Source organism: Cucurbita moschata, unplaced genomic scaffold (genome assembly GCF_002738365.1).
Source record: "Cucurbita moschata cultivar Rifu unplaced genomic scaffold, Cmos_1.0 Cmo_Scf00018, whole genome shotgun sequence".
Lineage (NCBI taxonomy): Eukaryota > Viridiplantae > Streptophyta > Magnoliopsida > Cucurbitales > Cucurbitaceae > Cucurbita > Cucurbita moschata.
This window is the reverse complement of record NW_019268534.1, coordinates 4,047,878-4,060,557: the sequence shown is the minus strand read 5'-3', so window position 1 is coordinate 4,060,557 and position 12,680 is coordinate 4,047,878. Positions and strand designations below refer to the sequence as shown.

At 34.1% G+C, this 12,680-nt stretch overlaps 2 protein-coding genes and 1 long non-coding RNA gene across 3 annotated transcripts; all 3 read left to right on the top strand.

Annotated features, from left to right (window-relative positions):
• The first annotated feature begins 282 nt into the window (after window positions 1–282).
• Window positions 283–1,988, top strand: LOC111456120 (dnaJ homolog subfamily B member 6-like). Its single transcript, XM_023097888.1, has 6 exons — window positions 283–578; window positions 650–743; window positions 826–893; window positions 1,082–1,138; window positions 1,612–1,824; window positions 1,897–1,988. The coding sequence occupies exons 1-6, from the start codon at window positions 393–395 to the stop codon at window positions 1,954–1,956; spliced, it is 678 nt and encodes a 225-aa protein (XP_022953656.1). The 5' UTR covers window positions 283–392; the 3' UTR covers window positions 1,957–1,988.
• A 2,127-nt stretch (window positions 1,989–4,115) lies between these two features.
• Window positions 4,116–5,506, top strand: LOC111456122. Its single transcript, XR_002712697.1, has 3 exons — window positions 4,116–4,466; window positions 4,679–4,751; window positions 5,408–5,506. It is a non-coding gene; the product is annotated as an uncharacterized LOC111456122 (long non-coding RNA).
• A 426-nt stretch (window positions 5,507–5,932) lies between these two features.
• LOC111456118 (trihelix transcription factor ASIL2-like) lies at window positions 5,933–8,049 on the top strand. The gene has a single exon (XM_023097887.1). It carries the CDS (start codon window positions 6,353–6,355, stop codon window positions 7,496–7,498), a length of 1,146 nt encoding a protein of 381 aa, XP_022953655.1. The 5' UTR covers window positions 5,933–6,352; the 3' UTR covers window positions 7,499–8,049.
• The last annotated feature ends 4,631 nt before the right edge of the window (window positions 8,050–12,680 follow it).

Genomic DNA, 12,680 nt, shown 5'->3' with positions numbered 1-12,680 from the left:
GCTTCCTTATATTAGCCATCGCATTCACAACTGGGACTAATGCCTTAAATTAAATAATTAAATAAATAATACGCGACCTTTTCGCAGTAAAAACAGAAGTTTCTGGAGACATTTAATTCATACAAATAAAAATATCCAACTCTCAGATTCAATCTCAGCCGCACATCTCCACCTTATCCCCCCTTCCTCTAAACCCCAATATTTCACACATTCTAATTATTTAATTCCCAAAAAACATTTTTTTTTTAAAAAAAAAAAAAAAAAAAACTATAAAAGGGCCATGGTTCTGGAGTGTTCTTGAGCTGAGCCTCTGAGCCAATGGCCTTTCATCGCCTACGATTCTTCTCCTGAGAGCTACGATTTCGACATGTCGTTCTCCGCCATCACCATGAATGATCGTTCCGATTCGTCGTTTAACAGGTTTGGATTTCTGTAAACCGAACCAACCTGAGCTCTGTTTTGAAGGAAGAGATATGGCTGGTGAGAATCACAAAAACGACGATCTGTATGCCGTTTTGGGGCTGAAGAAGGAATGCACCGAAGCGGAGCTTCGGAATGCGTATAAGAAACTTGCTATGGTAAGTAATTAAGCTTCTCATTCTTTGATCCATCAGTTTTTTTTTTAGGTTTTCGTTTGGTTCGGTGTTAGATATGGCATCCGGATCGGTGTTCGGCGTTGAGAGATTCGAAGTTCGTGGAAGAAGCTAAGAAGAAATTCCAAGCTATACAGCAAGCCTATTCTGGTAATTTCACTAATTTTCTTTTATTTATTTAATAATAGTTGTCGTTTTATTTTTGTTATTACGAGGCATTGATTTTGTACAGTTTTATCGGACGCGAACAAGCGGCTGTTGTACGACGTTGGAGTTTATGACAGTGATGATGATGATAACGTAAGCTCCTCCACAGCTTAACTACGGTGCTCCTTCGGTTATTTATTTGATTAAAATTAAATTTGGGTTTGGTTCATAGTACAAAATTAGTGTAGAAACTAATGAAGCGTTGAATTTGGGTCAGGGAAATTGGTGGGGCCATCATCCCTCAAATGTTAAGACTCTGTTTGGTTCACTTTCATTTGCAGGATATGGGTGACTTCTTGACCGAAATGGTTGCCATGATGGACCAAGCCAAGCCTAGCGTAAGCCCCTTCCTCTTTCTATAGCAAATTTTGATTCTAGAGACGTCAATTTGACTTCTGGTAGCTCATCGGGATCCATTGTAAATGAGATAGAATTCTCGTTTATACTGATAATCATAAAAGAGTATGATTTCACATAAGGAGATAGAGACAGGGACGTAAACGGTAAAAGGTCTCTGTCTTTGCTCGGGTCCGTTAACATCAATATGAGAAGAGAGACACAAGTAAGAGAGATGGGAAATGGGTCGTGAACAAAGTACACTATACAGCTTCTCGAGCTTTCAAACAAAGTACACTTTTTGTTTCACACTTAATTATATTGACATGGCTAAGTTAAAGGCATAATTTTAATACGATGTTAGAAATTAGAATTATAATGATTATATTGACATGGCTAAGTTAAATGCATAATTCTAATACGATGTTAGAAATTAGAATTATAATGATTTTATTGGGCAAAATTAAAACGATAGGAAAACGGAGAAGAAAGCTTCGAGAAACTGCAAGAACTATTCCAAGAAATGTTCGACGATGACAAGGAGGAGGACGGTTTGGGACCGAATTCACCGACAAGATATTTCTCGTCCTCATCGTCCTCGTCGTACTCCGAATGTTCCAGTTCCGGCAACAAGCGAAACTCGTCGGATATGAACAACGTGAACTCATTCCAAAGCTTCTCGATGGGGGTTAGTAGTACTCTAGATTATAATTATTCTCATAAAACCTTTCTTAATTTCCTCTAAATTATTAAAATTCAGAGTGGAGGAGGCGGCGGCGGCGGCGGCAACAAGGGCAAGAATTGGCGGAGGAAACGGTAGAAGAAGAAAAAACACGGCGAAGGAAGACGACATAGGAAGTTGTCGTTTTGAATCAGCGAAGCGGCGCTGATGGTAAAATCTAGTGTCGTTGCCGAAGCCAAAAGGCAACAACATGGGCGGGACAATGATATGACGATGACGTAATCGTCATATTTACTGTTTTTTTTTTTTAATATTTATATTTCCTTTTTATGTAATTGTAAACTTACATTTAATTTCATTTTAGAACTTTTATTTTTATCTCCAAAATTTTATTAACGTCATAAATCATTAGAATTTCACAAAAAAAAAAAATTATTATTATTATAATGTTTTCAAGATGCGCACGTTTTAAGGTGGCAGTTTTGTGGTTTTGAGATGTTGTAGGGGTAAAATTGGCATTTCATGTAGAAGCACGTGGGTATGGACCCCACATTATTAAATTTCAAAAGAGAAAAAATGAAAAGCCCGTCTGGTTGACGATGGATTGGCGCAGCCAAAGCTGTGGTGGCCCACATTACTTTTTGAGTTTGAAACATAGTGGGGCCCACCGCTCCCTGCAACTTGCAAACGAACTTAAACTGCATTTATTAAATTTTAAATAGTGAAATTACAATTTTATCCACCACCTTTTAAAAATGTCCTCATTCATTCATAAAAACGTTTCTTAAAATTAAATTCAAAATAAACTTCCAATTATCTAATAAATATTTCAAACTCGATAATTAAGTTATGGATCATTTATTTATTTTATTTTATAATTATTTATTCTCAATAATTTTTTACGAATAATTTAAAAAAAATATAGGTTGAAATTGAGTCGTAAATTTTAGTAGAATATTTGCTTTAACTATCCTTATGATTTTATTAAAAAAAAAATGAAATAAATAATCTGAACCAACAAAATCTAAAAAAATTTCGATTGAATTAAGTTCGAAGGTTATTTCGGTTGAAAAACCTTAGGACCTGAATAATTAAATTAGATCTATAAAACGTCTCTATCGTAAAAAAAGAAATATATATATATGTATATATTTTTTGGGAAATTAAAGAAATAATTAGAAGAGCAAGTGGGTTATATTTCTGTATTTAGGGGTTATTGAAGAATAGGGATGATGACAAGTTGGGGACAAACAAAATCCTTCCAGAAGTGGACAAGTTGAGGAAAGTTCTTAATAATCAAATTGCAACTTGAACAAATCTTTTTTTTTTTTTTTTTTTTTTTTAATTACTGGGTGTGGTCGTCGTTGTGTCCTCGTCTTATCTACTTTAAGAACTTTTTTTTAGGTGGATATGGACGTAGTTTCATTTTATAATAATTCTAAATCTATCCGAACCCAATTCAAATTACTTGAGATTTTGAGTTGACTGCATCGATGACCCGAGTAATACGAAAAGAATTCACAATTCAATCTGACCTAAATTTTCGATTGAGTTGTATTTTTTTTGTTATTGTTTAATAATTACAATTTCATAAAATTAAATATCAAATATTTATAAGTAACCGTGCGTCTATAACAATATATATATATATGTATATATATTAAATTTCACAATAATCTGAGTTGGGTTGGAGTTTTGTGGGACTGTAATCTTATTTTTTAGTTGGTCGAATAAAAAGATTGTAGTTTGTGAATCGGTCCAATTCTTTTCAATTTTTAAAAAAATGCAATCCAATAAAAAAAATGTCCAAATCCAACTTTTATCACTTTTATTTTTTATTTTTTATTATAAAAATTATGATTTTCTTCATTATTATTATTATTATTATTATTTTACAAACGTTTATTTTCTTTTTAAAAATACATTTAAATTTTTAGCTGAATTTAAAAAATAATGGATAATTTTTAAAAATTACAGATGAGTTTGATAATAATTTGACTTCCTCACAATTTTTTAATGTGATTTTCAAATTTATTAATAGAAACATTATAATTATTTTATAATTTAATTATGTGAAATTAAAAATTTGAGGTTTGATAATAATTTAAACCCTAATATTAAAACTATGTTCGTGGGCCTCGTTTGGGCCTTTCTTGCAAACTAGAGCCCGTTCAAATGTTAATGGGCCTCAGAAATATTTTGGAAGCCCAAATTTGTAATTCATCAAAACTCCAAACTTCACCAATATATATATATATATATATATTATTTTTTAAAATAATTGGCTTATTCTTAGCCATAATTTTAATTTCATGTTCTTCGCTTTTATTCTCTTGTAATAAGTGAATTTTATATAATTGTTTGGTTGCGCGTTCTGATTTCTTGTTGCAGAGGAAATCATGACTGCTGTTCTTCACAAGCTATGGGACGGAACGCTTGCAGGCCCTATGTCAGACACCGGCTTCGGAATGCTTCGCAAGCATGATTCCTTTTCGGTGTCGGAATCGCCTCTGGTTAAGATTTTCGGTGACATTCCTGTAACTCGGAGCATCTTCATTCTCAGGAGTAACTCCGATTTTCTGGAGCTTCTCGGATGATCGTAATGGAAGGATGATTGATTTTCCCGCGGGAATAACCTCCTTTCACTCGTGAGCTTTTCTGTTTTTGAATCTATTTGATTGATCGTTTATTTTTTTGTATACTTGCTGTTAAATCTATGCGTATTCTGAAATTTTTAAACCTCCTGCTAAGACTGTGTTTTCCGGAAAACTGAAGCAATAACGCTGCTGGTGGAATGAAATTTATTCGGACATTTGACCAGTTTGTTGTATGTGTAATTTGTTTCTCTTATTTCCTGTAGCGGTGACGCCTGAAGGTGATCTGACGAGATTCCCATGGAAAAGATCGGCTGAATTGGAACAAGACGGTTAGAAGTAATGAATTAAACATTTAGTTTCTTTATTCACCAATCGTCCGTTCAGATGCATCATTTATTTATCTTGATCGAAATACGATTTAAAATGATAAGGTTTCAATCGATTGAAAGGAAAAATGCTTGCAAACTGCTTTTTAGAAGTAAAGTAATTAGTCTTTAGGAGGCTTATTAATCTTTGAGTTAATGAATTCCTTCCTTCTAGTTTCTGTAAGGAACATGAATAATAAAATCTGTTTCTATCTTGAGAAGAAAAGTTCTGTTTCTTTGAGATCCTGTAGATTTCCTCTGTTGATGGAGATATCAAAGTGCATCGAAACTGCTCTATCTTTTGTGAATCATTATGGAATCCGTAGAAGATCAACGTTTAGTGTTTCCAGTTTCATATGTTGCAGGATCTCAATTAGCACAGTCTTATGGCTTCGATCATTGAACGGGAAGCAGCCAAATAACTACTTATGAATTATGCATAATATTTTACTTCATTCAGATTGCAATTCTTCTTTCTTTGGTCTTCACTCTTCAGGCTTTGAATTAGTTTTGAACCACAAACAACTGCTTGAGTTAAAGATGAACAAAGGCATAACAAACTGAAATGCAAAATTATTGGGATTTGAAGGTGTGAATGGATATGTTTCTGTTTGGTTTAACTTGCAGAGGTTGCCTTGAGTTTCTCGATCAGATCGGCGGTGCCCTCAGCTCCACCTTCTCGGACGGACACTCCAATCTTCTCTTCCATAGCCATCAGGATCTTAACCTGTGAGTGTTCCTTTTATGTTAGTTATGAACTTTATATCCTAATAATTGTAAAAATAACTAATTTTTTTTAGATATTTTAAAGACCAACTCTACCATAAATACATCTAGAGTTATGTACTACAGAGTTTTTAAAAGTGTCAGTAATCTCTTTTCAATTTCATTGTCTCCTAATAAATTAAGATACAGAAAACTCTTATAATTTTTAATATATATAATTGATTTATGATATTTTTTTAATTTGGTGTCTAATGGTTTAATTATAAATATAAACTTTGTCTTTTAAACTAAAAAAAAAAAAAAAAAAAAAAAAAAATCTATCTGGTGTTGGTGAGCAGATGGGGAGGGTAAAATTGTAATTAGACAGACATTAAAAACCGTACCACAAAAAAACAGCGATGCAAGGCTTTACCGGGAGCGTCATCACGGTCACTCCGAGTACAAAAACCCACCAATCACCTCCCGCCATGTATCTATCCCTCGGTACTTTACCGCCACGTGTCTCCTCCACCCCATTTACTCCCTCACCGACGCCGTCAGTTCCCGCTCCTCTGTTCTTTCCGTCAACCAAATTAAACGCCCCATTTTTTCTTGAAGAATTTATTCCATTTTCTCCGGTCAACCTCAATCCCTATTCCCAAACCCTAACGCCCTTTGTTTCTCTCTCCCTCTCTCGAATAGGGGGACCTTCGCATTTCAGATCGCGGCACACTTCCTGCTCATGACGGTACCGGACCGATTCGCATGCGCCGGTGAACCAATATCTTGTTATATCCATCTACTAGCCAGATCGGTGCGCAACATTTTGGGATCGGCAATCTTTTGTTCAAGATTGGACCGGATTCCATGAAAGAAGACGATGAGATTCAGTCCTTTCCGTCGCCAGGGAGTGGATCTCCGGCTTCTCCGATCTCTAACGGCCGGATTACCGTGACGGTTGCGGCGGCGGCGCCTCCTCCTCCGCCATCTGCTCTAAATACGATAACCTTGGCGCTGCCGATTCAGCAGTCTAAGGGCGGCGGCGGCGGCGGAGGCGGAAGAGAGGATTGCTGGAGCGAAGGCGCGACGTCGGTGCTGATTGATGCTTGGGGAGAGAGGTATTTGGAACTGAGTAGAGGGAATTTGAAGCAGAAGCATTGGAAAGAGGTGGCTGACATTGTGAGTAGTAGAGAGGATTATACCAAGATACCAAGGACCGACATTCAGTGCAAGAATCGGATAGATACGGTCAAGAAGAAGTATAAGACTGAGAAGGCTAAGCTTACTGCTGGAGGAGGCCCCAGTAAGTGGCCATTTTATGATAGATTGGATCTATTGATCGGTCCGGCGGCTTCGAAGAATTCTGTTTCTATCGCCGGTGTAAATCCGCCTCTGCAGCCGAACCAGAAAGTTCCTCTAGGAATTCCGGTAGTGAATCGACCGGTGAATCCGTACCAGGCTCAGCAGAACCATAATCACAGTCAACAACAGCAACAGAAGGGGCCAAAAGCTCAGAAGATCCAGTACCACAAGCGGCCTCGTACTACAGATTCCGATTCCTCAGGCTCCGACAGAGAAACATCCCCAACTTCCAGTGATAGTTACCGGCAAAAGAAAGTTCAGAGCAAAAATGTTAGGGTTCAGAAGGAGGTGGTGAATCCGAAACTGGCTCAGGTGGGGAAAACTGAAAAGGGAAAGAACGGATCGAGAGAAAAGGGATGGGTAAATGCAGTGAGTGAATTAACACAAGCAATTCTGAAATTTGGTGAGGCGTATGAACAAGCAGAGAGTTCGAAGCTGCAGCAAGTGGTAGTAATGGAGAAGCAGAGGATGAAATTTGCCAAGGATCTGGAACTGCAAAGAATGCAATTCTTCATGAAGACGCAGCTGGAAATCTCGCAGCTCAAGCATGGGAGAAGAGTTGTGGCTGCTGGTAATCATCATGGTAGCAGCAGCAACAATAACAACAACAACAACAACAACAACCACAGTAACAGCGATAGCAGCAACTAGATGAGATGCAGAACGAGGTACTATTTTTCTCATCTTTGGAAATTCTAGTTTGTGCCTGTTTATTACACTTCATCTGTTTCCTAATTTACCATTTTCTCTCATAATTTAACTTCATCAAGATGTCCAAAGCCTAGAGATTAGTAGTCACTCTGTTTCCCATTAGAATTCATCATCATCATCATCTACTCTTAGTTTCCTCATTGATGAAGTAAATCCTATTTGGAATCAGTGACTGTTCTTTCCTTCTGGTCCTCCTCTCTGGGAATTAAATGCCAAATTTTAGGTCGGACCCAGATTCTGAATTTTCAGAGATGCACTCGTCATCAATTGATTCAAACAAAATATAATTAAAGAACGAAAACAGAAGGGTCCAGGATAAATCATGCCCCGACTTTATATGACAAACGCAGCCCCTCTGATCCTCTCATTAGTTGTGTTTAACCTGAAATTAATTAATCATTGGATGGGATTTCAAATAAATAAACTATATTATTCTTTTGGCATTTGTTTTGTTGAAGAAAAGCATGCAATGATAAGATTGATTGATTGTCTGGTTGTTGAATCTGATCCTATGATCTTTTTTCGTCAAATAATATATATATATTATATGTATATGAACTTTAGATAGGATCAAAATCCAAATAGGATGGATGTGTGAGAAAGTGCCATTCTTTTCATGTTTTACTGAAGTGACCAAAGTCAATTTTGATTGATCTAAGGGGTCAATGCTTGTCTATTTTGTATCCTTCCAAAAGAAAGACCAAAGTCAATCTTGGATGGATTTTCTTCCTTCCACAGCATTACAACTGTAGGACTTGTAGCCAGAGAAAAAAAGTTAGAAACAACTAGATCGTGTATTAAAGCAAAATTCGTTATTTTTTAGTACAACAAAGTGGGGTATGAGTAGTAATGATATCTTTTCGACTAAGTTCGGGTAGGGAGGTGGGAGTGTGCTGTTTGGAACCTGTTCTCAAAACTAGTTATTAAATTTTGTCAATGTTTGAAGTTTATAGCTGGGTTAATTTTGGTCTAAATCTTGAGTGTTAAAGATTTTGAATTTGTAAAAGAAATAAAATAAATAAATAAAAAAGAAAAAGAAAGAAATTGAAATATGTTTTTTTAAAGCGGCATTCTCTCCCTAACATGAGCAGTGCATAATGATTGAATGTCTCTTTTTTTTGTTTTTTTAATTAATTAAGGCGGGACTGAGGATTTGAATTAAAGAGACGGAAATTGGTTGGTTGACGTTTGAATTTTGCTTAAAACAAAAGTTTTAGTATTTTAAGGCAAATATTCAATATTCAATGTTTATATGATTGTGTTTGAATTTTAGTTTTTTTTTTATTTTTTATTAATTAACTTTTTTTCCACCAACTTTATTGTTTTTTTATTATTATTGTTATTATTATGGTATGAAGCGTAATTTAGCTTGGAAAAATTGGTGAAATTAAATCTAAACTATAGTGTTAATTTTAGAATTGTTCAATATATATGTATATATATGGTTTCAGGTAAAGGATAAAAATTAAACTATTCTGATTTGTTACAATTGCACCTTTTAATTTTCATTAATCAAAATTAAAAACCTAGTTTTATATCAACCTCGTAAAGCATATACTTGTGGGGTCTAAAACAGTCAAGCTAATAATATTTTAATTAATATTTATTCATTAATGGGAAAGGTCACAAATCAATTGGTAAAAGACAAAATTATGTAAATATATCTAATTATTTAGTTAACATGTACTCATTCCTAAGATGCATATGTTAGATGATGAAAGTTCCACGTCGGCTAATTTAGGGAATGATTATGAGTTTATAAACAAATAATACTCTCTCCATTGGTACGAGATTTCTTGGAGAAGCCTAAAGCAAAGCCATAAGAGCTTATACTCAAAGTAGATAATATCATACCAACTTGAGATATATTATTCGATGTCGTTTTGGTCTTCAAATTGGACGTGGAAATTACGATGATGCTCCTTCTCCCATCTAGATCGTTAGATCTACCTCAAATTCCTAATCTCAGCTTCCTGACCATTGATTACCAAATGTCGCCTTCCCGTGGGTCCCAGTCAACCAGCTTCCCAATCCTACGGTCTAGATCGCACCACGCTTAACACGATAACTTTTGATTTTGCAACGTAGCCTAGATTTAGTTTAAACTTAATTAGAATATTTTTATTTTGTTCGTAAATTAATTTAATCAAATGAAAGGAAATTCAAAGAGTTTAGCGTAGTGCAATTGACATACGCTCAATTTTTAATATCATAAGTTCAATTTTTTTTCGTAATTATTGCACTAAAAAATGGAAGAAGCGTATAAGGATATCTTTGGGACAAATCTAAATAGAGTGTTGAGTTGTTATTATTATTATTATTATTATTTAAAATATATATATATTTATATATTTATCTTTACTTAGTTATCATAAAACTTAAATATCAAATTTTTATTCGTAATTATGATCTGTTACAAGTATAAAAAATAATTAAATATCATAATAATTTTAAAAGCAAGATAGAGTTGAATTATATTATAACCTAATTTTTAAGTTAAAAAAGTTGTTGACTGCGAACTGGGTGGTACAAGTAGTTTTGGAAATATTAAATAAAAGTAAAATAATGGAATATAAATTTAAAAAGTAAATAATATATTTCTTTAAATTGGACCACGGAGTGGGGCCCACGTGTTGAGAATGATACGTCATCACACATATATTAGTGCAACGTGGCGACGTATGAGTGGTTGAGAGGATGAAATTTCGCAAAGTAAAAAAGGTATAGAAAAACAATGCAAAAGCTGACAAAGGAGTAAAGAAAGCGAGATGCTCCACACGTGTCTCACCGTCCCACAGATTTCTTAGTAACAGCTTGCTCGTAATTCATAGTTGGTTATCAGTTTTATTGATCTTAATTAATTGGTTTGAAGTCCTATTCTCATTTAGAGGTTTGTTCCCCGGTATGTTCTCTAGCTCTCCTAGTTAGTCGTTTCTATTGTCCCTCTTATCATCATATCTCTAAGTCCTCGAGGCGCAACCTCAGTATCAACTTCAAAGTGTTCATGCATGTTAAGACTCAACCAACTCTAAGATGCTATTGCAGACTCGTGCCCCTCGTGACAGGTTCACCAAAAGAAGACCAAAAGAAAGCTAACTGGCAAACTTCCTAATATATTAGCTTTTAACCGGGACTATTACATTTTCGTATAATCAAGTTATATTTTGAATATGGAAGAACGTGTTCGAGTAATTTGATTGGGATAGATATACAAACTAAATCGACACTTCAACAAAATACACTACTAATTAGCTTTAAATTTAAATTTAAATTTCCTAGAAGTTCAGTGTGGTTAGGTTGAAACAATTCTATATTGGGTGACCTTAAACAAGCTGAAATCTCTCGTGTTGGTATGTAAGAATAAAGTAATGGTCATGTAACGACCCAAGTTCACCGCTAGTAGATATTGTTCTCTTTGGGCTTTCCCTTTCGGGTTTCCTCTTAAAGATTTAAAACGTGTCTGCTAGGAGAATGTTTCCACACCCCTTATAAAGGGTATTTTGTTCTCCTCCCCAACCAATGTGGGACATCACAGGTCAAGTCATAGGAGAATATTAGAGTCGTCGAGTACCACATCAGATTCTAAACGTTCAGATGAATCTTAGAACGAACTTCAAAAAGTGAAATTTAAATAAAATTTAATATTTTTAAACGTCATATATATATATATATATATATATATAATTTGATGGAATAATAAGAAAATTAAGTCAAGGGAGTCTATAAATTATTGTGTATATGCACATGAATGAAAATGAGGGCTTCAATTATTTCAAATTTAATTAGCTGTGACAACCACAAACTTCAAAAATAAAACATAAAATAATGTCTTTAATTATTTATTTCCATCTTATAATTATTGTTTTTATTTTAGATTTTAAGCTCTTCTATATTCAAGCATTTATTATTTATTATTCCTGAAAAAATCAGGGTTATTTTAACATTGCTCTTAGCAATTTGAAAATAAGACAATAATTTATTTTTCACATATAAATATATATATTTTAAGAATAAATTTGTAATTTTATCCTTTGATAATTATTTGATTGGTCGAAAATTATATAACAAAAAATAATACACGTTTTTAAAAAGGTTTTATTATTATTATTATTATTTTATTTTTTTAATACTTATCTTGATTTTATTTACCGTATTTAAACAAATAAATTGGTAGTTAGAAGTAGAATTTTAAAAAATTAAAAATTAAAATTAAATGATTATAAATTTATTTTGGAAAATTAAACTTTTTTTGGAACAATTATTTTTAAAAATGTATAAAAATGGTGTCACAATATTCAAAATTAACAATATTTTTATTTATTTTCTACCCCTAATTTTGAATTAAAATAAAAAAGAGTAAGGTTAAAATGGTAATTTGGTCAAAAAAATGGAAATTGAATGCCTCTTTAGTCTTTTCTAACGAGTGGCACCTAACGGATGAAGTGGAGTAAGGACAGGACAAAATCAGTCTTTTATGGAGGGGTAATATTGTACATTCACCTTGATATCTCAACAATATTATATAATTTAATATTTCCCCTCATTGAATATTTGTACGTATTTATAAACTTAAAATTTAAACTAAACTCTTATTTTTATTTCAGTCTAATCTCTAAATATTATATTTTTGTGATGTTCTATATTGGTTGGTGTTGAGAATAAAAAAAAAACGCCCTTTATAAGGGTGTGGAAATCTTCTCCTAGTAGATGTGTTTTAAAGTCTTGAGGGGAAATCCGAAAGGGAAAGCCCAAAGAGGACAATATCTGTTAGCGGTGGATCTGGGTCGTTACAAAAGGTATAAGAGCCAGATACCGGACTATGTGCTAGCGAGAAGGCTATTCCCCGAAGGGGGTAAACTCAGTAAGGACGTTGGGTTCCAAATGGAGGTGAATTTGGTGGAGGTCCCACATCGATTGGAGAAAGGAACGAGTGTTAGCGAGGACGTTGGGACTCGAAGGGGGGTGGATTGTGATGCCTCACATTGGTTGGGAAGAAGAATAAAACACCGTTTATAAGAGTGTGGAAACCTTTCCCTAATAAACGAGTTTTAAAGCTTTGAGGGAAGTCCAAAGAGACCACATCTGCTAGCAGTAGGTCTGGATTGTTACAATTTTAATTTTA